Genomic DNA, 25990 nt, shown 5'->3' on the forward strand with positions numbered 1-25990 from the left:
TCTGGCTGCTGGGCATTTTCTTGCATCCTGCATGGCACGTCCATCCTGTCCTAGGTTTTTAGTTTCTACCCTGTTGCCGCTCTGTGGTTGTCTTTCCGACTGGTGCAAGCGAGACCAGGTGTCATGTCTGTGTCTGGATGTGAGCGCGAGTTTTTTGTAAGGCTAACGGAGGGCAACACCACTGGTTGGGAGTAATGAGAGGAGGGACATTATCACCTTGAATGACAGGGAAGGTGTGCCTTCCAATTGCATGGACTGAGCCCAGGAATACACGACCCTGCATGCAGAAGGGTGATAGATTGATTGTTCATCTCCAGTGGACTGACTGTGTGGATGAGGAGAGAATGTTCCATTGATGGCATTTTATGTCCACGTTCACATGAGGCACAGGCCTTTGGGGAGGGGGAAAATTGATTTCTCTGGGAGGGACATGTTTGGGGTCAGGCCGATGCATGCATTTTGTTCAGATTCGTCATTGGATACGAGGGTGGTTTAGGGTTGCGTAAGGGTATAGAGTGGTCAAGGTATTTTAGATTTTAGGGGTGGATAAGGGTATTGGGTGGTAAGGGTGTGTATATATATATATATATGTGTGTGTGTGTGTGTGTGTGCATATATATTTGTGTGAATATATATTTGTATGTGTGTATATATATATATGTGTATATATTTATTTGTATATATATATTTGTATATGTGTGTATATATATATATATATATATATATATATATATATTCACTGAAAAAACCATGGGTTATAGACCAGTTAGGGATTAGCATTTACAAAACCTTATTTTACTCGCATAAAACCATTGAAATTCGCATATATAGTTAGTTGCGCTAACTATATATCGCGCACCCGCAATCCACTGCTGATGATGTCACATATTACATCATTCATGACATGGTCAGTGACATCACTGATGACATCATCCAGTGACTGTATGTTTCTGTAAAGTTAAAATATGTCTTACATATTGAAGAATGAGTGGATGTATAAGTGTCTGGATGAAGGATTTAGTAGGTGCATGACTGACTGTATGAGAGAGTGATTAGATGTGTCTCACTGAGTGCATGGGTTAGTGACTAAACTGTCTTAATTTGTGCATCATTATGTCTGTTGTTCTGTAAACTGCTGCATGTGTTGATCAGTAGCTATATGAGTAACTATATGGGTTATTGATTGGTTGCCCAAGTATTTGTATGGGAGACTGAGTGTGTGTGTGGGTGGCTGGGAGGTGTATGACTCTGTGCATAGATGTGTGAGCAGTTGATTCACTAGATGTATGGGTTCAAAAGTGCATGTGGAAACAGCTGTATGGGCGGTTAACTGTGTGCATGAGTGTATTGGTGAGTGAATGGATATCTCAGTGCTACCATGTCAAAGTAAGTACATATGTAAAACACAGTACATGTGAGAGTTGACATATATAAATAACTGTGCATAAGAGCCAGTGAATGTGTGAGTGGCTGTGTGGATCATTGTGAACTTGTATCAGGGATTGTATAAGAGAGTAAATATGTGTTAGTATATGTTTGAATAAGTAAGGTGTGTATAACTGTATAGTGGAGGAAATGGAGGTGTGATTGATACTTTGCATGACTGACTAGGTGTGTGAGTAACTCCATGGATGAGTGACAGTCTGTGAGTGTCTGTTTACACTGAGTGGATCTAAGGTTATATTAGAGTCTGAAGAGCTTCATCGTATTATCACATGAATGATGTCATCAGTGATGTCATCAGTGATGTCATTTAAGATGTCATCAGTGATGTCATCAGTGATGTCATTTGACATGTCATCAGTGATGTCATCAGTGATGCCATTTGAGATGTCATCAGTGATGTCATCAGTGATGTCACTGACCATGTCATGAATGATGTAATATGTGACATCATCAGCAGTGGATTGCGGGTGCGCGATATATAGTTAGCGCAACTAACTATATATGCGAATTTCAATGGTTTTATGCGAGTAAAATAAGGTTTTGTAAATGCTAATCCCTAACTATATATGGTCTATAACCCATGGTTTTTTCAGTGAATTTTCAAGGTTTTGTAAATGCAAATTCCTAACTATATATAGTCTATAACCTAAGGTTTTTTCAGTGAATTTCATTGGTTTTTTAAAAGCTAATATCTATAGCTGTAAAATATATTCTTTATTACGTGACGTACCACGTAGCCACGTGAGACGCCTCATGACGCGTCACATAAACGTGACGTATCGTCTCTGCAGCGCAAACAAAACCCGTAACGTAAGCGCGCCAGAGCACGCTTACAGATATATATATATATTTTTTAACCTTAATTAGACAAAATCCACACGTGCACATATCTTGAGGCCTTGCAAAGGCACATTAAACAAACAGTCCCTACAATTTTGCCAAGTTTGGTGGAAATCTATTCCTTTACATTTTATTTTACTGTTTCTCTTGGTTTTCCCCTTGTTACGCTTACCGGAACACTACCCGGTACGCAAACCGGACGCTCCAAAAACACAAGATGTCATACTCCCGTTATGCTACCGTTTAGCTGCCCGGTTGGTGTACCGGGAAGCGCCTCTACAGCGAAAAATCGCATTTTTTTTTTTTCCTTTTGCCCTGCGGGGCACTTTAATATCCCCCTCATCAATCCTAGGGGGTCAGGAGGGGTCTACCCTGCCCCCTTTCCTTCATTTCCCCCTTCGTTTTTCACCATCTCTTTTCTCTCGATCCTACAGAGAGACAAGATGGCGGCCACTCCGGACTGTTTACAAAGTTGACAGCCAATCAGCTTCTCCTCAGACTCCCGTTACGCTGCCCAGTTAGCTGCCCAGTTAGCTGCCCGGTTCACGTACCGATTTGCGCCTCTACGACAAAAAAACGATTTTTTTTTTTTTTTTTTTTTTTTTTGGGCCCCGAGGGGCACTTTAATATCCCTCTCATCAATCCTAGGGGGTCAGACGGGGTCTACCTTGCCCCCTTTCCTTCATTTCCCCCTTCGTTTTGGCCTCCTCTTGTCTCTCGATCCTACCGAGAGACAAGATGGCGGCCGCTACGGACTGTTTAGAATGTTGACAGACACCGGAGAGCCAATCAGCTTTGCTTCGCAAAGCTCCGTTACGCGAAAAGTACGCGAACTGGTGCGCTATCCGGTACGCTGTCACAGATATATAATTTTTTAAAAACGTTAATTTCTCAAAATCCACTGGAGCACATATATTGAGACCCAGCAAAGGCACATCGGGCTAACAGTCCCTACAATTTTGCCAAGTTTCGTGCAAATCCATTCAGCCGTTCGAGCTAAAAGTGAGGCCAAACGCCCTATGGAAAAATGAATGGAAAAAAACGCGTTTTGGGACCCCCCTTTTTTCTCGGCCCCCCCTTGACGGAAACCCCCCAAATTTTCAGGGGCTGCTCAGAAACAAAATGCGCCATTTTCCTGGAAATTTCAGCCGATTCCGTCCACAAACGCCAAAGTTATTAGACATAGAATTTTCAAAAGTCCCATAGAGAAAAAATCCTAACTATATATACCTACTGGCGACCGCCAGTAGGTAATATATATATATATATATATATATATATATATATATATATATATATATATATATATAGGTGTGTGTATATATATATTGGTATATGTGCATATATATATATTGTATATATGTGTGTGTGTATATATGTATATATGTGTGTTTGTGTGTGTGTATATATATATATATATATATATATATATATATATATATATATATATATATATATGTATGTTTCACTTACCTGTGGAGTGGCGAAGTGTGGCTCACTGGTTAGAGGAGGCAGCCCTGGAAGCAGAGATCAGCCCGGGACCAGGGTTCAATTCCCGGCTCGGCGGGGTCTTGAGTCCTAAAAATGTCCATGGACTTGACAATTCTCGCTCCGGTGCCTACTCGATTCATGGGTTCCGACTCTGTGACTCTGGGCAATAGCTTGCTTAATCTCCACAACGGCCCCTCGTGGCGGGATGCCTGGCTTTCACCTTGCGGATACCCTGCTGGGGTTATCTCACAGGGGAATACCAGGACGGGTTCCCTAAGCAAGCGCTTAGAAACGGCTCGGTGATTTGCGCTATATAAATTCCTGTACATTTACATTTACATTTACGTTTACCTGAGGTATACTTGCCATTCGTTGTACAACCATATGAGTGGTAAAGACTTGCATGGAAAAATAAATGTGTGGTAAAGGCATTGCATGGTAGAGGCATTCGTTGTAATGTCATGCAACCATCAGTAAGCATACAAGTCTGAGCATCAAAGCTCAGCCAGAAGAAAGGTATTCTATCTGAATGGTGGAAACCTACCTAAATGTTGCAGGTGAATGACAATCTATGTTGAAATCAGCCATGATTGAGAGAATTGCTCTCCTAGTAAACAGAAAAGCTGTCGGAAAATTGCTGATCTATAAAACCTATGGAACAAAAGCACTTGTGTAAAGTTAACTCAGTTTCCCTGAAAGTTTACCCCAAACTGTGAAGCATCAGTTTCTTGATCAAATTTGACATTTTATAGATGGATCTGTAGTAAAATGACCACCAGGTGTCTTAAATGACTGCATCTTATTGAATGTCTGTTGCATTTTTTGTGAACTATTCCTTCCTTCCTTGTCTCACACAAATATATTTAATAAAATGAGCAACATGTCCCAGCGGTGAGAGAGGCATCCTCCGTTCAGCATGCTGACACGGTCCGCTTGGCGAGTAGGCGATCCATTCCCATTGTTCATGGTTTCGCTTTCGTGCTCTTGACCAGTTCTCAAAGGAGTAAATCGCAGACTGGGCCTGTCAACCAAAATCCCTTTTGTAGAATACATGATTGAAGATAATCCAGGGTGCAGCTGCATAGATCTGTTGTTAATTGCTAGTTTCTGCACACAAACAGTTGAGTTCAATATCTTATTTTAATTCTGGATCAAATTTCTGTTTTATAAATATCTGTCCGGTCTCGTGCATGTTACATTCCTCAAACCCACCAGCCTTGAAGAGGGAGCACAACAAGGCCAGGGTCTGTATGTTGCAAGCCAAGTGCACCTGTGTGAACACAGCTGCCCTTCTCCTTTCTAATGAAGTACTTAGTTGAAGGAATTCATGGCATACAGCCTTCTATGTGAACCTCAGTTTAGTATTTTGATGTTGAACCTGTAATTTATGCTTTCTAAGCAAGGATTAGTTTCTTCCATCAGATGTGGGATAGATGAGTGGGAGCATCAGGTGACTCAGCAGAAGTATCTAATTAGAATATAATTCAGTTATCCAGTTGCTACCTGCATCATTCTTCAGCAGATCATTTTCTACATGACAGGACTGACTGCACGAATCTCAAGAATCAGCCCAGGATCTGTCCCCTTGTAGGTAAAGCTACCCAAAAGACCGAATTCTCCCACATCTCACTGAAGAAACTTCGGATGCTGCAAAACTCTGCAGCGCTCTTTTTGCTAAAGATTCCCAAATTCCAGTCCGCAAAAGAGGCTATTAAGAAATTGCACTGGTTACCAGTCAAACAATGATTTGCATTCAAAGCTCGAGGTGTGGCCTATAAGACCCTCCATGGGCATGGCCCCTTACATTTTGAGAAAATTTGAAATGGTACACACCCAGCAGGACCCTTCGCTCTGGCTCCACCAAACATTTGGTGGTACCTGCTTTTCAGAGCGCCGCCTCGGGTGGCTCAGGCTTCTTTAGGTCCACGGCCCTACTCTAGAATAGTATACTAATGGATCTAAAAACAGCTCCATCTCTGGATACTTTCAGATCTGGCTTTTTGATCAGAAATCGGAGATTAGTTTCACCTTCCTTTCTTCAACTTGCCCCAAGACCCCTTCGGGCATTTGTTCGTGCTCAATAAATTTTGTAATTCCTTAATTTATCCTTCATCAAACAACATAGAGCCAACAGGGTCAGACCCGGATGAATGACTGAGTGAGCACTAATTTCTATCTATAGCAACTTCTAGAACTCTGCCCTAAGACTGATGCTGGTGTCCAGGGCAGTGTGCTGAACTGGATAAAATCCTACTTTAAGGGAGGATCCCAAATGATCTCACTGTCCACTTTGAAATTATTACCCTACACCTGTTAAATAGGTACCTTGCATGGCACAACAACTGCACCCCAGATTTTCAGTGTCTGCCTAGCCCCTCTATTCTTGGCTTTGTAAAACCGTTCATCCTTGCGTGCTACAACAATGTTGACAACATTCAGATTTTTATTTTTATTTTTTAAGTAACATCCTCCAAATTCATAACCCCTGGACTGAGTATAAAATGGGCGTGAACTTTAGATGCTGGGGAACCTTTTTAAACTTAGCTCTCAAAACCTGAAATACTCGGGTATGAATCTTAGCAAAATGATAACTGTTTTCTGGGAGCTGCCTCCAAACCAAACCTTGACCTGATCATGAACTTGATACTCTTACTATGATCCCAACTCATCAAAGTGAGGAGACTCGTTCTATGTGCGGGGAATGCGTCAACACATTTTCTATAGCTATTCTTCTCGCACGGGATACGGGCCCTGGTGATATCCCATCTAGACCATGCACATGGGCTGCATATTGGACTCTCTTGAAAATGAAGTGACAATCCTCAAAGAATCCAGATCAGGGCTGCCAGACACATCCTCAACCTAAGCAAATGGGGTCACCTCACCCCTTCTCTCAAAGCTCTTCACTGGTTACAATTGGCAAGGAAAATATCCTTCATTGACCTCTGCATGGCACTCTGGGTACAGGACCAAACTTCCTGATATCAAAACTCAGCGTATATAACAAAGGAGACACCTCCGACAAGGCAGACCGAATGACCATCAATCCCCCCATTACTTTATGAAAAATAAAAAGTCCAGGTATGAGCTGCTCCTCAGTACAGACATGCAAGCTGTAGAATATATTGCCAAAGAGAAAAAATATACTCAACAACTATCAAGATAAATAAAGAACTGGGTTTTCCCGAATTTAGGCCCTGGTTGACTCTCGGGCCACAATAAATGTCTAGTTTGTGTGTGCCGCTTGCCATCCTGTCGTCACTTTCCTTTTCCCACAGATCATGTATTAAATGCTCATATATATCACTGCTCCAGTGTTTAGGCCTCAAACAAAACACTAAAACACTGCGTTAATAAATGTCACTTTAACAAGCACCCTTCTCCCATGCTAGTGAAGCAGTGTACTAATCACACTACCATCAACAAAGCGCTTTCAGGGCCTCGGCAAGAGGTAGGAGGAAAGTGTAGAAATGGTATAATACAGTAGAGTAGCACTCAGTCCCATCCAAACATTATTCTGGGAATATCTATATGGGATCCCATATGAAAGGCAAGGCACGGGGCCTCGATATGGCGAGGTAAAGGAGTAGTAGATTTAGGGTGCTGTCATTAGTTAGTTCCAAAAAGGATTGAAAAATGGCCAGTTTTTTCGTCACTGAGGAGGGCTCCTGCAGTCAAAATATATGTTGCCTGGGGTGCCATACATCCTTATGCAATTACTGCCAGGGTGCTTTCTGAAATTGCCAGGAGGCAGTTGTACAAGCTGTATGCCTTCTGTGACTTTTGACTACTCAGACAATCTACAGTTTGTTTTCAGTCTCCAACTTACAATGTCATGGATGGTCTAGAAGTCTGTAATATGTTGTTTTGAACTCCGGATCTGCCCCAAGCAGTACCAAGAGGTCCATTCCCCGTCTGAAGAGGTTACTAACTCACATTATTATTTTCTTTTTTTTTAGGAACTCCTCAACCACTCTACAGATCGCCCTGAAAAAATGCAGTTGAAGGAAGCCTTGGAGGCTATGCAGGTAAGAGAGCTCTTTACTTAATTTTTGTTTGTCCTCCATGACCAAATATGGTGGTTGACGTGCTTTGGAGGTGCGAACGGGTGGCAGGTAGTGCCTTTTCTTTTGTTGCTGTGGTATTTGCTGTGTAGTAGCTGCTAGGCTTCACAAGCATTAGTTTATTAGAAGACTCAGTGATAAAAAGAATTGTGTATATAATATATATGAAAGTTGATTACCCGCCGTGTGTATCCACACTGGGTTGCCACGGAGTGTCATCTTATTACCTGGGTGGGCCTATGACTTGCAAGTGTTGTTATACCTGTCTGTCCTCCTCAGGACTGCAAGCAGACGGTTGCCATGGCTTTGTAGTTTAGCCCTTGGCAAGGTTAGTGGTGCTTCAAATGGATGAGTGGTTTTAGGACTGGGTCACTTTGGCGTTTATAAATAGTGGCCAAGACCTGAGCACTCTGAAATACTCTTTTGGGTGGGAGAGGAGCGGCATGTGTATAAGTAGTCTAGTTATATGGGCCATACTACAACCAAATGTTATTATATTATCATAACGGACTACAGTTCATTCAACCTCACATCCTTGCAATACCATTCTTTGAAAAATCACCTAGGTATGCTGTGTTCCCAAGCGAAATATGTGTCAGCTGGTCAATATTATACATAAAATGGATGCAACCATCTACTACTTCCTCAGAGGAATCTGATATTCGAGATTCATTGAGTCAATTGTTATTTTAATATGGGTACTAAGTCTCCAAATACAATGTACTAAGAAATGTGTGTGACTTCAGAGCGTGATGACTACTCAATGTGGTCTACTTAAAGACCATTTTCGGTTCTGCCACTTTGTTTTACTAGAAACGCCTTTCTCCCCAAAGCACACTCAAGTCTTGCTGGTACTTAGACTTGCAGGTCCCCTCTTGAATTGTTAGTGAAGGCTAAATTCTGTCACTGTTTCTCCCTCATCCTTGCAAAGAAAGGCACAGTTTTCCTGGTTGTCTTCTTCAGACCATGAAAATACAAATGGTGCCCCTCCTGGGAGAAAAGCACTTGTGCATTCTCCTCCATTCAAGCTCCAATTTTTTAAAGGCCTACCCTGCTCGGCATAGGTTCTCTTTATGAACTAGACACTCATTTACTGAACTCTTAGCCTTGGATCCAATTAGTTTGAAACTTTGGCCGATAGACTGACTAACAAAGAACATCAGACTCCAAATTGAGTCGAAGTGACCCAGTGTCATGAGGAGTCTGTCTGCTCCACATTAGTACATCTTCATCTTCTGTACTCAAAAAAGGTGACTCTTACTTACTCTTTCTGGAGTTTGTTACCCCAATGTGTGAATATATTGAAAGCTGTACACGCTTCACTTAGGAAACTCTTCAATTGATACCGCAGCTGTCGCCCACGAGAAGTTTATGGATTATTTTTTTGTGGTTGCGAGTGATAAAATGGAAGTGATTTCTCAGATGATGTATCGACCTTTCAGATGTTTAAATAAGAAATCTCACTTAAACACTCACTGTTATTACTGATTGCAAAGATAGAACCACTGGCCAGTGTGATTATTATGTACCTAGACTGCCTGGTAGTTATTCAGAAGATTTTGAAAGAATGTAGTTGTTTTTGTTTTGTTTACCTTGGCTCCAGACTTTTCTGGCCAGTTTTTTTAAATCTGTTTACACTCTTTGTCTTTGTCTCGATTTACACATGCGTGTCAGCACGGCGAAGAGTTTGATGTTAGCAAGGTTGCTAGTCATTTTTCCGCTTTTGTTTATGGAAATCAAAGGCAAAGATGCATATTTGGGCTTAACTAATACAAATAATTAAAAGACCTTTTAAGAAGCTTCTATCTCATGTTGAAGTTGTCAGGGTGAAGCCACCTCCTAGATTTGCATTACGATTTTTAAATATGCACTTTATGCTATTAAGAAGCGGCTTATGTCCAGCTGCATTGTGCAGTTAACTCTTGCTTTACAGGAGTGAAAGATATACCTGCAATACCTTTCTTTTCTATCCTATTATTTATTTTGGTGACAGAAGTGGTCATGGTATATCCCACACTTTTCTTGCTGTAGGAATACAAGTAATCTTAATATTTGGGACACTGTAGAACCACCAAACTTTAAGGTTATCCTCTTTAATTTAGACGTGTGTGCACGAAGGTCTATATTATTAGCTCTTGGGGGAATGTCCTATAAAAAAATTTAAAAAGTGTATATATATATATATATATATATATATATATCTCACACAATGGCTCCGAGTCACGGGCCTCTGGCGCTCTCTCCCCGGTGCGTCTCACGTCGACAGAGCCACGTCGATAATTAATTGCCACAGCCTTTTTGTCACAGGAGAATTAGAACGCACTCACCGGGTCCCATGAATCCACGTTAACTTTATTTGCAGTGAGGTTCTACAGGTTCAGAAAAAAAAAAATATATATTTATATATATATATATAAATATATATATATATATATATATATATACACAAGACAACCACACCTTTATATAAGTTGCTTCCATTTGTCCCTCTTCTTGGCACATGCCATTCCTAATTCCAACTTAATTTAACAACAGAATCTTCCCTGGCATTTCACATCCTTCAGCTGAGTGTGCTGTATTCCAACCACAGAACTTGTCGTGGCCATAAAGTGTTACAGTTGTTTCTCATTTCACTCATCCATTTCTCAGTCTCTCTAATCTCTAATCATTCCACTATCTGGCCACTCCAACTTCTAGCCCTGCATCCTTATAACCGCCCCTCAATTGAACCCCTTTGTCCAGCCATCCATCTATCTCCCTTCATTTTATCCTCCCCGTGTGTACTCCTTTGCCTCCTAGTTCCATGTCATCTCCATCTGTCCATCCTACCTTCACTGATCCTGCCTCTTTTATCCACCCCTTCATCCATTCTTACAGCCATCTTTTAATGCCATTGTCTTTATAGGCCAAGCCTACTCTGTCGCCCGACAATGCTTCCCTTCCTCCACTCCTCCATCAAGTGATGGCCTCAACGGTAGCCATCTGAAGTTGTCTCCATTTAATACATGGGGATTGTTTGATATATTATATACACGGGGACTTCATTGTCCGTTACACCTTCCCTCCAGGGACCAGTCACAAATGTTAGGGAAAAAGTCCGAGATGTGCAACCTTACTTTTATTCCGATATTACGGGAAATTGACAATCTTCTATGAATTTTCAAAACATTCGGGAGTAGTCAAGGAAATCTATGACCGTAGTAGAACTCCTTTAACACTCATTCGTAAATTTGTATCCTGTATGCAGAATTATGACAGTGGCACAATCCTTTCAAGGCAGGTGTGCATTTTCACATTTGAATTCATATTCTTTGTCCAGAAGGAGCACACTTTTCCCCAGGGAGAAGCCTTTTTCCATTTGCCCTCATCCATTTGAGGATATTCCCTCCCCACTTTACCCCCCTTGCACAATCTCGGTTTCTGCTCTTATCGGTGTGCATTTCCAGCTTGGGAAACTACTTCTGAATCAATGAACGAGAACTATTTATTACGTTTTTATTAGTAGATTGCAAAAGCCTAGTTCCCCTTTCTTGGAACTAGGAATTAATCATTAGCCTCGGATTTTTTTCCCCTATGCCTATTTTATGTATGCCCATATGTATGTATATGTGCACCTTACGGTTAGCACTGCTCGTACCAATAGCATATCCAAGGGTTTAAAAAGTGTTCATACTTTACAACAGATAAAACATGCTATACTCTGCTTCCTTGTGTTACAAATGACATTGCACTTTTTTAACTTCACTACTTCTCCTCTGCGCTCCCATTGAAATGCCACCATTGACAATTGTACTCCCCAGCATTGCTTTGCCTCCCCGTGATCTATTTATGTTTAGTTTACTTTGATAAATGAAGGATGGGTCTCACTTATCAATGGCTGCCTGGCCAGTTTGTTTGCAAACTTCCCTTCACAAAAGCCTCTGAGAGGGCCTGGCCTGCACTAACCCATTCTACTCAGGAACCATCCTGTTGAACACCCAGTAATGAGCCAGGGATCGGGGTGCCATTGAAGGCGAGGGAGGGGGACTATTTATGTAAATAATCCTGTTGTGCACACACGAGGCGAAAGAGCAAATGTGGACTGCTATGCGTGTGGAGGCAATCACAGCTAGTGGGATTAGTTAGAACTTTTGAAGGAGTTATGCATTGGCGTAGCTGGGAGCGAGGGTAAGGGGGTACGCCCCGGCCGGCACTCTTTCTGGGGGAGGCGAAGGTGAGCAAGTCGTCTGTCAACCACCCCGGTAATAAGTCGTCTTCTGTCGACCCCAGGCTACCCCCGGGAACAAGTTGTCTGACGATGGCCACCTCCCACTGCTCTTACCTGCCCTGGGCGTCAAACTCCGGGACCGCCCCGGACGGCGAAAGGTCTAGCTACACCACTGAAGTTTAAAATGTCTTTACAGGAGTTTGGAGGGACACCCTCCCCTCAATGATTTACTCCAGGCCAGGGCACAAGTCCTAAAAAAAGAATTGGGAGGACGCTGACGTCATGACAGGAAGTGACGTCACGAAAGGTGGCTTGCACCATCACTCATTGCCTCCCCTCGCTCACCCCTTAGATGTGATTGCACCAGAGAAGCCAGCGCGTGAGCAGCGTTCCGAATGAGCTCCGATCTTGCCACAGAGAGGCCAAAGAATGACTGTGTGGCTCCATTTGCTCCAGTTATCGAGCTCCCGGTAAAATAAGTGGGGGGACGCTGTCCACCCATGTGGTACCCTGACTCGAGCCCTGCTCCTGCTCCAGGCCCTGACTCAGCTCCTTGCGTTCTGAATGGCACAATAACGCCCTTCAAGGCATTTCCAGTTGGGAGGGCTGCCCCCACGGAGGTGGACTGTAGTTTTGCAAATGCCACTTACAGCTGCATTGTCTGGAGAGGTAAATTGTGTAGCCACCGTCGTTGGAGGGGGACCACACATAAATCACTCTCTGAAAGCACAGCTGCTCAAAACCTTTGCATCAACAGAGCAATCAATAGTTATTAACTGAATTGGTACATTCATGTGCTTGTTGGGTTCTAGGTGAAAAGCCTTTTCCTGAGATTTATCACTGGAGTTGTTAAGACCTACAAAATATACTCATAAAGTGCTTATGTACTAATTTCGCATATTGCAGAAAATGTTATATTAATTCATATTTTAATCAGGGTCTCATTCCATACATATAGTGCCACTTTAGCATTAATGCGTGGATGTAAGCACTGTTCAGAATAGATTTAAGGCATTGGCAAAGTGGGCAGCCTCCGAGGGCATCCAACATGTGAGGAGCACAATCGGAAAAAGATGGGGCCAGTCAGGAATTATCCTCAGATGTGCATAAAACACAGATTATTTTGTAGTGAGTGCGCTAACGTGGTACGTCACGTGGCTACGTGACGTATGGCAACGTAGGAGCGCGAGGTGCGTAGTGCGGCATCAGTGCGTAGCGCGGCATTAGAGCGCGAGCAGGCTGGGCGAAGGACATGCTATGCGCTCCTTGTATGTTACTACTTAATAAAGAGAGTAACGCTGATACCCGACTCCGAGAGTTATTGGGGGAAGAAAAGGTACATCATTACAGTGGCGACGAGGGTGGGATAACGACCCACGACCCCCACCACGCAGACTACGCGGAGAACGGCGGAACGGAGCGGAGTCTCTGAGGGAGCGAGGAAGGCCCGAGGGAACGCACAGCGACCACACCCTGACCGGGCACCACAAGGAGCGCGACGCAGCCAACAGCACGAGGAGCCGAGCACTGTGGGCGCACGGTGATCAAGAGGGCGGAGAACCGCCACACACCCGAAGCAGGAGACCAGCCACGGTCAAGGCCCGCAGGCAACCGCACTGGCTACCCCACCTGAACAGGAAAGGGCTGAAAGGAGCAGCCCTCCACCCTTACTCAACAAGGAGGAACAAGACAGTGCACCAGGGAGCCCGAGAAGCCTGGAAAGTACGCTGCCCACATCCAGGGGCGAAAAGATGACCACACAAGCAGGTTATGCGATAGCGCCAGTCCAGTTCCTTCCCAGGCCAGGGGAGCCACTCATGAAATTGGAGGACTGGAAAGAGTACATAGATAATTTCATAGAAGTGCTGGAAGATGAAAGTGAGGAGAAATTCAAACCGCCGAGAAAGAAACGCATACTGCTGCTAAACCCAGGCCCAGAAGGCCTGAGGATCTACAAAAGCTTGGTACCTAAGAAGAGAGAGACGGAGGACGACGACGTGTATGCTCATGCAATGGAAGACCTGGAGGAACACTTTAAACCCTCAGTATGCGTCTCAGTGGACAGGTTTAACTTCCAACAAAGGAAACAACTACCCGGGGAAACAGTGGAAGAGTATGTGGCGGCGTTAAGGAAGCTGGCGGCCCCGTGCAAGTACGCAAACTGGGAAAGCGAATTCATAAAAGACCAGGTGGTGATGCACACCACGTGCACGAACGTACAGGACAAGCTATGGGCTGCAGGAGACACCTCGCTCAAGGACGTACTAGTGATAGTCAAGAGAGCCGAACTGGCGCGAAGGTGTGCAGCGGCCACGAAGAAAGAGAACGTGCCCAGCGGGGTGGTGAACAAAGTGGACAACGAAGAAACTCACAAGGATCACCAGGCGCGGAAACAGCCAGATAAGGGCCCGAGCAAATGGCAAAACAGCCCAGGCCACGCCGGCAAACCAGCCGGAAGTAATAAACGACCTTGCTACAGGTGCGGCAGTTGGACGCACGAGGCGCACGACCGGAAGTGCCCCGCGCTTCGCGCCAAATGCATGTTTTGTGGAATCGTCGGCCATTACGAAAAAGTGTGCAGGAAGAAGGCCTCCAAAAACGCAGTCAAGTACGTGGACCAGGAAGCGGAGGAGCCAAACGAGGTGACCGAAGAGGAGGTGGTCACTGTCCTCTGCATTTACGATGAAATTCTGAGCGTGAACAACCAAAGCCGAGGCACCGACGGAAAGAGGACGATGAAGCCGATCATGGACATGAAGATAGGGGGTGTGGAAGTCCAAGTGGTGGCAGACACGGGGTCACCCTATACCATAATTCCAAGAAAGGTATGGGAGGAGAAGTTTGCTCCGCAACTGGGCCCCGAGCTGGATAAGCTGGACATACGCCCCGTCACGTATAACGGAGATCGAATCCCCATGGCCGGATGCAGAAAACTGAACTTCGAATTCAGGGGCAGGGCGGCCAGGTGTAAACTATACGTCTCCGAGAAAGGCCCTTCGGTCCTGGGGTGGCTCGACCAAGGAGACCTGGGGATCAAACTGGACCCAGGTGGCAAGGAGCAGATATTGATGACGGAGCCGGAAGAAGAGATGGACACGAACAGGTGGATGAAGGGGTTCCCAACGGTCTTTGGCGGATCAGTAGGAAGGCTCGACAAATTCGCACACAAGATCATACTGAGAGAAGGAGCAGTGCCGGTGGCCCACAAGGTGAGGAACATTCCATTGGCAGTGAGGGAAGACGTGAAGGAGGAGCTACGGCAGCTAGAGAAGAGGGGAATCATCGAACCAATCACCTGTGCCGAATGGCTGGCGCCGTTGGTGGTGGTGAAGAAACCCAACGGCAAGGTCCGTCTATGCGTAGACCTGCGCGAGTTGAACAAAAACATTGTGGTAGAGAAGTTCCCCCTCCCCCGGATAGAAGAAATGCTGGCCAGCACAAGGGGCATTCAGTGGTACTCCACCATAGACTTAACATCGGCGTACCACCAGATCGCACTACACCCGGAGAGTCGCAGTTTGACATCATTCATAACTCCCTTCGGTTGCTATCGATTCCGCCGCATGCCGTTCGGGCTAGCCTCGGCGGCTGCGGTGTTCCAAAAACTAATGCACCAGTTGTTCCAGGACGTCCGGGGAGTTCAATACTTCCAAGATGACATATTGGTGATGGGTCGCGACAAAGCCGACCATGACAAGAAACTAGAAGCGGTATTGAGTATCCTGGAAAGGAAGGGCCTCACGGCAGAGTGGGCTAAGTGCCGCATAGGAATGAAAAAGGTGACGTACTTGGGCCACGAGATAAGTGCACGAGGAGTGACCCCCAAGAGGGAAAACGTGAAGGCAATCTGCGACGCACCCTCACCGGCCAACAAAGAAGAGGTCAGGTCGTTCCTGGGCATGGCAGAATATTATGGGAAGTTCATAGAACATTTCGCTTCGAAGACCCATCACATGAGGGTACTGACCAGAGAGAACAGTGAATTCCGGTGGTCAGAGGAAGCCCAGCAGGAATTTGAGGGGATAAAAAGAGAAGTAGCAGGGGCGATCCCTCTACAAGGGTTTGACCCCCAAGGCAGCACGATACTCACAACGGATGCCAGTGATAAAGGACTGGGCGCAGTTCTCATGCAGGACCGCGGCCAGGGGAGAGTGGAAACAATATGCTTTGCATCCCGCACCCTTAATGACACTGAAAAAAAGTACAGTGTGATCGAAAAAGAAATGTTAGCAGTGGTGTGGGCCATGTCCCGGTTTCGGCAGTTCCTGTGGGGCACCAGGTTCCGGTTGAGGACCGACCACAAGCCCTTGCTCAAGGTACTCACATCCAGCGGACACGCAGATGCAACGCCGAGGATCTCGAAAATGTCGCTCAAATTGATGGAATTCCGATATGACGTGGAGCACATCCCCGGGAATTGGAACAAGGTGGCGGACTACCTGAGCCGGGCGGCAGCAATGGAAACCGACGTAGAATGCGGTGAGGCGGCGGAAGAGTGGGTTGCACTCACCGAAGATCTAGAAACGTCCATAAGCAAGCAAGAATGGAAGTTGGCCTACGAAGAGGACCCCGTCCTAGAAGAAGTGAAGGCACACATTGTACGGGGGTGGCCGGACAAAAGCAAGACTGGGCGAAGCCTCGTCCCCTACTTCGAAGTGAGAGAGGAACTATCTATGGATGACCAGGGCGTATTTGTTTACAGAGGGGAGAGAGTCATACCTCCGGAAAAAATGATCACTCGATTAATGGACATGTTACACGAAGGCCACCTGGGTGCAGGGAAGTTGAAACTAAGAGCCAAGCAGAATTATTGGTGGCCCGGAATGGACCTAAGGGCAGAAAGACACGTTCGAGAATGTCCAAGGTGCCAGGGCGCAGACAAGACACTGAAACCATTACGCCCTGCCCTGGGAAAAATAGACCCTCCGCAAAACCCGTGGGAGGAACTATCCATAGACATACTAGGTCCGGTGCTAAACGCACAAGGAATACAGAAGTACATATGTGTAATGATGGATCGTTATTCCAAATGGCCGGAATTGAAGATCGAAGAAACCATGGACACGGAAATGATAGTGAGTTTCATGGCAGAGACATTCGTGAGAGAGGGCATCCCCAAGTGTGTCCTCAGCGACAATGGACCTCAGTTCCGGTCTGAGAAATGGTCTCAGTTCATGCAGAGAAACGGAATTGTGGCAAAACACACGTCCATATATCATCCTGCGGGTAATGGCTTGGTGGAGCGTTTTAATTGAGTGGTGATGGGCTCGATACAAGCGGCGATATCAGACAACAAAGACTGGGAAGCAGAGATTTGGCACATGGTGTGGGCGTACCGGATAACGCCCACGAACACTGGTTACAGTCCCTTCCAGATCCTTAGAGGCCGGGAGCCCTTCACTCAGGACAACAGAATATGGAAAGAAAGAGTAATTAAGAGTGAGTGGTCACCGGCAGTGGTGCAAGCCAACCTGGAGAGAGCACAAGCGGTGTACACTAAACATTATGATGCACGGAGGAATGTGAAGGACACAGCTTTGGAGAAAGGAGAATGGGTGAGAGTAAGACTGGCCACATTGCAGAAAAAGGGGGAAAGTAAATACAGCAAGCCCCTGCAAGTAGTAGAAGTCAAGGGCAGGGCGGCCTTGCTAAGTGACGGCAATGTGTGGTCACAGGACCGCATGGCCAGGTGCAACAAAATACTCCGCTGGAGAGGCAATGGAAATGAAGGAGGAGAGAACAGCAATGATAACCCCTGTGAGTATGGGGGAGAGGATCTAGACATTGGCGAGAGAAGGCAAGAAGATCAAGAGGCGAGTGGGGAGCAGCAGACTGAAGAGGACAGAGATCAGAGAGAGACCAGCGCAGCTGCGCTAGGTGGTGGTCAAGGAGAAGCAGCAACAACCGCCCCATCCCCGGTAAGACTGACGAGAAGGGGCAGGGCGGTGGTCCCACCAGCGAGGTTCAGAGACTATGACATGAGCCAGGACTTGTACATATAGTTGTTGGAAAAAGGGGAGATATGTAGTGAGTGCGCTAACGTGGTACGTCACGTGGCTACGTGACGTATGGCAACGTAGGGGCGCGAGGTGCGTAGTGCGGCATCAGTGCGTAGCGCGGCATTAGAGCGCGAGCAGGCTGGGCGAAGGACATGCTATGCGCTCCTTGTATGTTACTACTTAATAAAGAGAGTAACGCTGATACCCGACTCCGAGAGTTATTGGGGGAAGAAAAGGTACATCATTACAATTTCTTAATTTGCCAGCTTGGAATCCTTCACAGAAGCTGTGTGTGCATGCTGGTTGCCCCTGTTTAGCTCTTGCGCGTCGCTATGGGGGGGCGGGGGGGGGGGGGGCGGTCCGCCCCAGGCGGCACCTTTTTTGAGGCGGCTGCGGTCGCACGGGCGGGCCGGCACACAGGCACTCACTCGCTGACTGACTGAGCTGAGGAGGCCGCCCGGCCGAGGCCCGTTGCGGCCGCGGAGGCCTGTGTGAGTGACAGTTAGTTGTAGGGCGGTCGGCGGTGCGGTGGCCCGTGGCCGTGGCGCTTAAGTAATTATAGCACTAAGGAGGATAAGCAGTAAGCATAAGCATGCAAAGCACACAATAAATAATTTAGAAATGTCGGTAAAATGTCGGTTCTGACTTCGGAATCATACTAGTGTGCACTGTGCAGTGCAGCCGAGCGTTGTTGGGGGGCCCCCAACTCCTCCCAGCCTCGTTCACAGGGCCGTCAATCAGTGGTAACGTGCGCGGTGCGCACAGCCTTAACCAATGACGGCTCTGTGTAACATTTTTTGTGCCAGCCCTCTTGCCGCCTCACCGTAGTGCGACGCGTTACGCGCTCACCTCACCGCCCCAGCGCCCCTCCCGTCGTGTCGAGGAGTGTGGAGGAGACCACCGGCACCACGCACCACCATTCTTTTTGCCTGGCCCTGCTGCTCAGCTGGCTTTACAGTACTCAGTACTGTCTCTCTGTGGGCTGGCTGTGGCTGTGGGCGGGCGGGCGGCACTCTGCGCGACAGGCGATAAAACAGCTAATTGATTTGAGGTGAGAATATTATTTTTATCACACACGATATTTTGTCTTTTAAGTAATTATTCCTATCTTCGCCTGGCCAAAGGTTTTTCAGTGAATTGTTCTAACTTTTCATGATAAACTTTGGCTCCTGCCCAAAGTATCCGCTGAACACAGCCTGTAGCCATGTGGCCAGCTGGCACAGCACCGAGGAAGTGGACTTTTATATCGGCCTGTCCTCCTCACCTCAGTAATCTGCTCGGTTAGTACTCTACTTTAAAAAATTTTAAGTTTGCGAATTGTTCACAACCAGAAATAATCTTAAATGGTTTACGGCGCCGCACAGTTCATAAACAACTACTGATGCATTCAGTAGCCTTGTGGCAACCTACTGCTGTAGTCATTCTTTGTCTGGCCAACTACTGATCCAAATCGTTTTTGTAACCTGCCTGTGATCACAGTATTATTTTTGCGACTCACAAGCATGTATTTGATTTTGTTGCACAAGTCTGTGATCATTGGAGTGCAGACCTGCACATTTTGAATTTGTATTTTGTTTATTTTCAAACACATTTTCACACCACTCTGGGCTTCCCCCGATTCACCACAGGGTTGGTTGTGCGCCTTTCACTCCTACATTAAGCTTTTATTTTTTTTCTGCAGCACATGGTACACGAAACGTTTCCCATACTGACCTTATCTTGTAAAGGCAGCAGACACAAGTTTTTGAACCCACAACATCCAGACACATTTTTAAATGTTTACAACAGTTTCGAGGCTTGCAAAACCTGCAATACTGCAGATGATGATGGAAAAAGCAGCCACCTTATAAACTCAGATTAGTGTTCAGTTTCGACTTCGCCAAGCAGGGGGTCTTTGTGAAATCCAGTCACTATGAGGTACGTGACCTCAGTCAGTAATGGTATGGTACTTCGCATCCTGCACTCCGGGCTCTGTAGAGGGCGGGGCTTCCTCATATCTGTGTGGAAATTAAGGCAAGTCACCAAAAGTAATTATGAATTTGAATGCCCACAGAATAACTGGGGAATTGGCTACTTCTGTCTCTTCATTAAAATGGCGGTTAACCCACACCCAATCCTGAAATTGTCCAGGGGTTGCAAGAGGAGTTTTAAGGGATTGCATGTGTGATTAATAGCAAGGGATAGCCAATCAGAGAAGAGCCCGTGCTGTCTGTCACCTCAGGCAGCGAGTCATGAGACTGGTAGCAAGGTTTCAAAGCAACACAATCTTCTTTAAACTCTCATGTCTTGGTTCAACAGAAGGGGATAACTTGGGACATGTTGGAAACTGAAGCACCAAGCTCTGAAATCACTTCCTGCAAATAAATGGAGCAGAGAGGTTGTTGTGTTTTTTTCTGACAGTTCATTTTAAGAACAATTAAACTCTTCCTGGGGGCTTCTAGAGCCTGATCCCAGATCCCACAGATTCTGGAACCAAGTGAGAGTATCAATTATTTGTAAAGGGAGCTTTAATCTTAGAAGCTTTTGTTGTCGCTTTAAAATGGAGTCTAGCAAAGCAAAATCAGAGCATAGTTACCATTTGAAAAGTCATATCTTAAGTTCACGTTTGTTTGTTTGAAGCTGTAGATATATGCATGTTTTGTCTTTTTTTGTGACTCTAAGACCACTGCAAATTTGTCTTTGGTCAATGAGATTTCATCATTATAAACTAGCCTGGAGTTCCAAGATTCTCTTGTTTGGTGTGGCTTCAGGTATTTGGCTAATATCCAGTGTCGCACGCTTGTCGCAGGTGTTTTCACACATCAAGCATGCTGTCTTAATGTCTTTGACAATGAGAGACAAGGAGGATTAACAGAATTGTCTGGTACACAGCTAGGAGGGAAATAGGCTTAACACGTTTGGTCATGGGGTGGGGACAATAACTAACTACTCACCCTTTAGAAAATTACCGAATAAATGTACACTAAATCCGTCCTCCTCACTATCAGGGACTGTCACAATTTACTCTGCCTCTTAACTTCAGCAGAATCCTGACTGCTCATGTTACGCTACCCCAGGGTTGAGCAGGGGTTATCAAAGGGTGTAGCCCCCTTACTCTGACTTAGGAAGAAGGGTCCCCACTTGGACAGTGGCCAGCCATTGCTACCTAGAGACCCCCATTTCTAACAAACAACCATTCCGATTTTGAGAGGAGTAAACATCTCAATGCCCATTAGATTCCCCATGTTAGACTAATGTTCTGATTTGTTACCTTTGCCTCAAATTGTAAAGCGCTCTGATATCCTTCGGGTTCAAGTTCGCGCTATATAAAACTTTATAAATTACTAAATGTAACTTTCATGATCGAGGTAACTGTTAGCAGCAATACTACGTGTCTCTCCTCGGAGACTCGGACATCTTTCAAGTGCTCACCGTCCTTTTTCCCAAGCACCCCGCCCCCCCCCCCTCCCCCTCAGGGGCGGCACTCTGAGGGGTAGCCCCGGGCGCCACAAGCTCTAGCTACGCCCCTTCTTGCGCTCTCAGGCAGATGATGGCAATTCAATTAAACAAGCATTTTCAATGCAATAGGTCTCGCATTTGCGAGAGTTTAAGCTATATGGTATTGTAATGTCAGTGCCTTTTAAGTCTTTTTATAATTAACACATAAATAAAAGGCATTGAAATTTACAATGCCAATAGCTCAAACTCTTGTAAATGCGAGAACAATTTCATTTCAAAGAAGCAGCCGCCATTGTCCCGGGCTGCTATGAAAGTGAAAGCGTGCATGACGCGCTGAATGGTGCAGAAAAGCATGTTGTGCCTGCAGTAGGAGAAACTCACTAAAGAAAATAGTGCTTACAGACTGCATATGACATGCGGTATAACAACAGAAGTAACAAGCAGGTACTCTGCTACAGAGTACTGGCACTTCTATTTTTCCATTTCACGCACTGCGCACAGGTGGTATTGGCAGTGGTTGAGCCGCTCTGCTCTCAGGAGGTGGAGCACAGCTGTGACGCGCCCTCCAACTCCCTGAGCACGTGGTCTTGGCAGTGACTGAACCTGCTCTCCTCTCAGCAAGTGGTGTTAAGAAGTGTGGTACTCTCCCATCCCCGAGCAGGAATATTGACAGTGGTTGTAGCTACTTCCCCCTCAGCAGGTGGAACACAGCTGGGGCGTGCTCTACCACCACCGGAGCATGTGGTGTTGGCAGTGGGTGAAAGCTGCTCTCCCCTGGACATGTGGTTGTTCAGCTGTTAGGTGCTCCCCCGTGTAGCACTGATAGTGTCTGAAGCATGTGGTATCCGCTGTGAGGTGCTCTCCTACATCCTCTGCATGTAACACTAACAGTGACTGAAAGATGCTCTCAGCAGGTGTTATTCAGCTGTGATGTTCTCCCCTCATGAGGTATTGTTCAGCTGTGAGGTGCTCTCCCATCCCAAAATAATGTGGTATTAGCAGTGGTAGAGGCTGATCTCCCCCAGGCAGGTGGCATACGGCCGTGAGGGGCTCTTGTCTGAGTGAGTGATGCTGACTGAGAGGTGTTTTTCCGAGCATGTAATAGTGACAGTTGTTGATCGCTGCTGTTCCCCCGCCGGTGCTTTACGCAGTAATAAGGTGCTTTTGCATTCTCACTCCCGATCCCCAACCCACCCCTATATTATATTGCCGTTTAGCGGGTGGTTTTCGGCTGTAAGGCTCTCCTGTCGTGAGCAATGTAGAAAGTGAGGTACACTCCTCCCCCTGAATATGTATGGTAACAGTGAGGTGTAATATTGAGTGGCTGGACAATGCCGCGTCCTCGGCTCGGTATTGGGCCGTGAGGTGACATGTCCTGATGTTGACAGTGACGTGGTTTCCGGTCCCCCAGAGCATGCAGTGTTGACAGCTGTTGATCGCTGCTCGACCTCAGCAGGTGGCATTCGGCTGCTCGCTGCTGAGACACTATTTTCACTATTTCGGTTGCTGGGGTGGGTTTCGGGTTCGAGTGCTCGAGGGGTCTGCACCAGCTGTGGTCCCCGGGAGACGGGGGCACGCGTACCGCCCTCCTGCAGGTGAGGCGGTCAGCGGTGCCCGGGGTCAGCCGCGGGTCCCCGGGCAGCACGAGCGCGCTCATTTGTGGCGGCAGAGGGGAAGGGGGGTCCAGGGGAGGCGGCGCGCGCATCTGCTGCAACAGCGGGGGATGGGTGAGATGCCGAATGCATGTTTTGCAGCAGTCAACCCTCGGCGGGTGCACTGCACTCACCTCTCCGCCATCTTCCATCTCCGGCTACCGGTGTCCTGCTAATGGTGCTCCTGCGCGGCAGGCACCGCTGGCGGGAACACTCCCGCTAATCCCGGGCAGCGCTGCCATGATACGGAGGCTGCGGAGGACGCCGCGGCGGAGGGAGTGTGGGGGACGCAGCAGCACGAGCCCGCCTCCCGGCGAGCAGCCCCTGCCTGTCCAAAGGGGGTGCAGTGGCAGCGGCGCACACGTGCCCCGGCTGCAGCCTGACACAGAACGTACCAGGTGCGAAAACATGGGAGCTGTACACAAAACCTCTCTGAATAATTGTAATGGAAATACATTTTAAAACAATGGTTGAGTGCAGCCTTCAGCAAACTTCTGCTGCGGAAGCGCACATACAAATACAGATCTACGCTATGCACACACAAGTGGCTTGCACGTCACGCCGGTGTGAGCACAATCATAGCTCCTCCCACGGCCTATTGGTGTTGATTACACGCTTGATGCGAGTAATAGACACCAATAGGCCATGGGAGGAGCTATGCGCGTGCTTCGGGCCAATTGCGTGCAGTCTTTTACAATAAGACGCACTCAAAGGCCAATGGGGGAGCTGAAAAGGAAACACGCACGAGCGTGCGCGATTCCTAGGTGACTGCTGAAACCACATTTTTCGATTACTAAATGCCTCGTGCTGCGCGAAGCGCTCCTGCGCAGTGCAACGCTAGGCGCGAGACCTAAAAAGGAGTCTTTCTCGTGTTTCTCCCTAGTTTCTCCACGTTTTTACCTCATCACTTCCTCTCTATCCCTTTCGCTACCTATCACTATAGCTCTGTGTACCTACCCAGTGGTAAATTTTTGGAAAAAAAGTGCTGGGGCTCTTGTCAAAAGCCAGCTTGCACCAGCCCTTTGCTCTTATCAACGCTGCCTATAACAGAACTAACTACTAACCATGAAACCCTACAAGTGGTGAGAGGGTGTGGCATAATGGCCAGAGCTTCCACACTTTGAAACTGTGGAACTTAGTTTGAGTGTCGACGTAGGCTGAACATCCTGTGATTCTGGGTAAATCACTGAATCTCACCGTGCCTACCAAAAATTAATGTGTCCTTAACTTGTGCTCATGAAAAGTGCTCCAATATCTTTGGTTCGAGTTCACTCTATAAGCGCCGGTGTTGATGATTAAGTGCCAGAGCCAAGCACTGGAAACCACCGGCTCGAATTAGCCACTGTAACCTATAACTCTCTTTCAGTATCTCGTCTCTGCCTCAATTATGTCTGCTTTCCATGTCTCTCAGTATCCCTCCACCGCACTCTCTCTGTCTCTCACAGCCTCCCCCCTCTACCACTCTCTGCTTACCTCTCCATTACTACCGCTCTGCTTCCTCTCTAACACTTTTTAGCTCACCTTTCACTCTTTCACCATCCTGCACTTGTCTCTGCTTCTCTGTCATTTCCCTTCTTCATCACTCTCTACCTCACATCTCTCTCTACCTCACATCTCTCTCTCTACCTCACATCTCTCTCTCTACCTCACATCTCTCTCTCTACCTCACACCCCTCTCTCTACCTCCCCTCTCTCTCTGCTTCTCTGTCATTTCCCTTCTTCGTCACTCTCTACCTTATCTGTCTCTACCTCACATCTCTCTACCTCACTCCTCTCTCTCTCTGCCTCTCTGTCCCCCACCTCTCAATATACCCCAGTGTTTGCTTGTTTTCCCACCTTTCTCCCTCTTTCTACCACTGTTTGCACAGGTGTCAAAATGATCAGTTTCTCTGGAAATGCTACAGTCAGATGTTTTGGTCCGATACCTTTTAGCAGGTCAGACATGCCGGAATGTACCAGGCGTGAAATAGAGACCTAAATGTTTTTCTTGAGAACTGATTGGGCCTCCTAAAAGTGGGAATTCAACTTCTCATAAATCAAAAGGAAGTGACGAGTTCTTGCAAATATCTTCTTCATTTATTTTTTATTTTTCTAGTGTACACGAATTAAAGCTTGATGACGACTCACCTTGCATTATTGGTAGCTTTCTTCCGGCAAAACTTCCAGGCTGGTGCCAGCGGTTTGTCTGGATGAGGTCCCCTGTGGTTTTACAAAAACCTACAGTGGTTTCGTTGTAGGAAGGAGCCGGCCCCGTGGGCTTCCTCGTCTCTGTGACCAAGCCTTTGTCTGAGGTGAGCAGATTTCCGCCTGACACAGGAATATTGACAAAGGTTGTAATTAAGGCAATTAAATATCGTCTACTGGCTTTAGTACAAAGGATGCTTCTGGAGGCTTCCTTTGCCAGAGGGCTTGGCCCACTTCTGGGAGCCGTGATCACCCCCTGCATTGTGAATGAGGCACAAAGGAGAGTCTGTGCTCCTAGAGAGACGTTTCACCTCAAAGCAACCACTTTTTGTTCTTTTACTTCCTTGTCTTTAACTCTTGATCTTGTTCCAGTAAATCTCAACGTGCTGTGCTTATAGCTCCTAACCATGGTGTCGGGAATCCATGCACTTTCCTATACCATCCTATCCCTAAGAATAGTGCACATACTTGCAGTGCTCCAGGCAAAATGCTATGTTGCTTTTACATTTGTTGCCCTAAGTGGGAAAGTAGCCCAGATGTGGGTCCCTTGCTCTCTATGCCGTCAGATTCAAGATAGCCTGGCTGATGAAGGGTGATGCCCAGAAACCGGTTCCAGGATGCTTGTTTCCAGTCCAGGGAGGACCTGGCCTGGCAGTTCGGGCTGGACTG

At 46.6% G+C, this 25990-nt stretch overlaps 1 protein-coding gene across 2 annotated transcripts in view; it reads left to right on the forward strand.

Annotated features, from left to right (window-relative positions):
* The window catches only part of VAV2 (vav guanine nucleotide exchange factor 2), a 789576-nt gene that overhangs the window by 686948 nt on the left and 76638 nt on the right, over positions 1–25990 (forward strand). For both annotated transcript variants that reach the window (XM_086921069.1, XM_086921070.1), the window contains exon 11: positions 7737–7805. In XM_086921069.1, coding sequence (XP_086777195.1) covers positions 7737–7805 — 69 coding nt within the window. The remainder of the gene's footprint in view (positions 1–7736; positions 7806–25990) is intronic.

Source organism: Lissotriton vulgaris, chromosome 5, assembly GCF_964263255.1.
Source record: "Lissotriton vulgaris chromosome 5, aLisVul1.2, whole genome shotgun sequence".
Lineage (NCBI taxonomy): Eukaryota > Metazoa > Chordata > Amphibia > Caudata > Salamandridae > Lissotriton > Lissotriton vulgaris.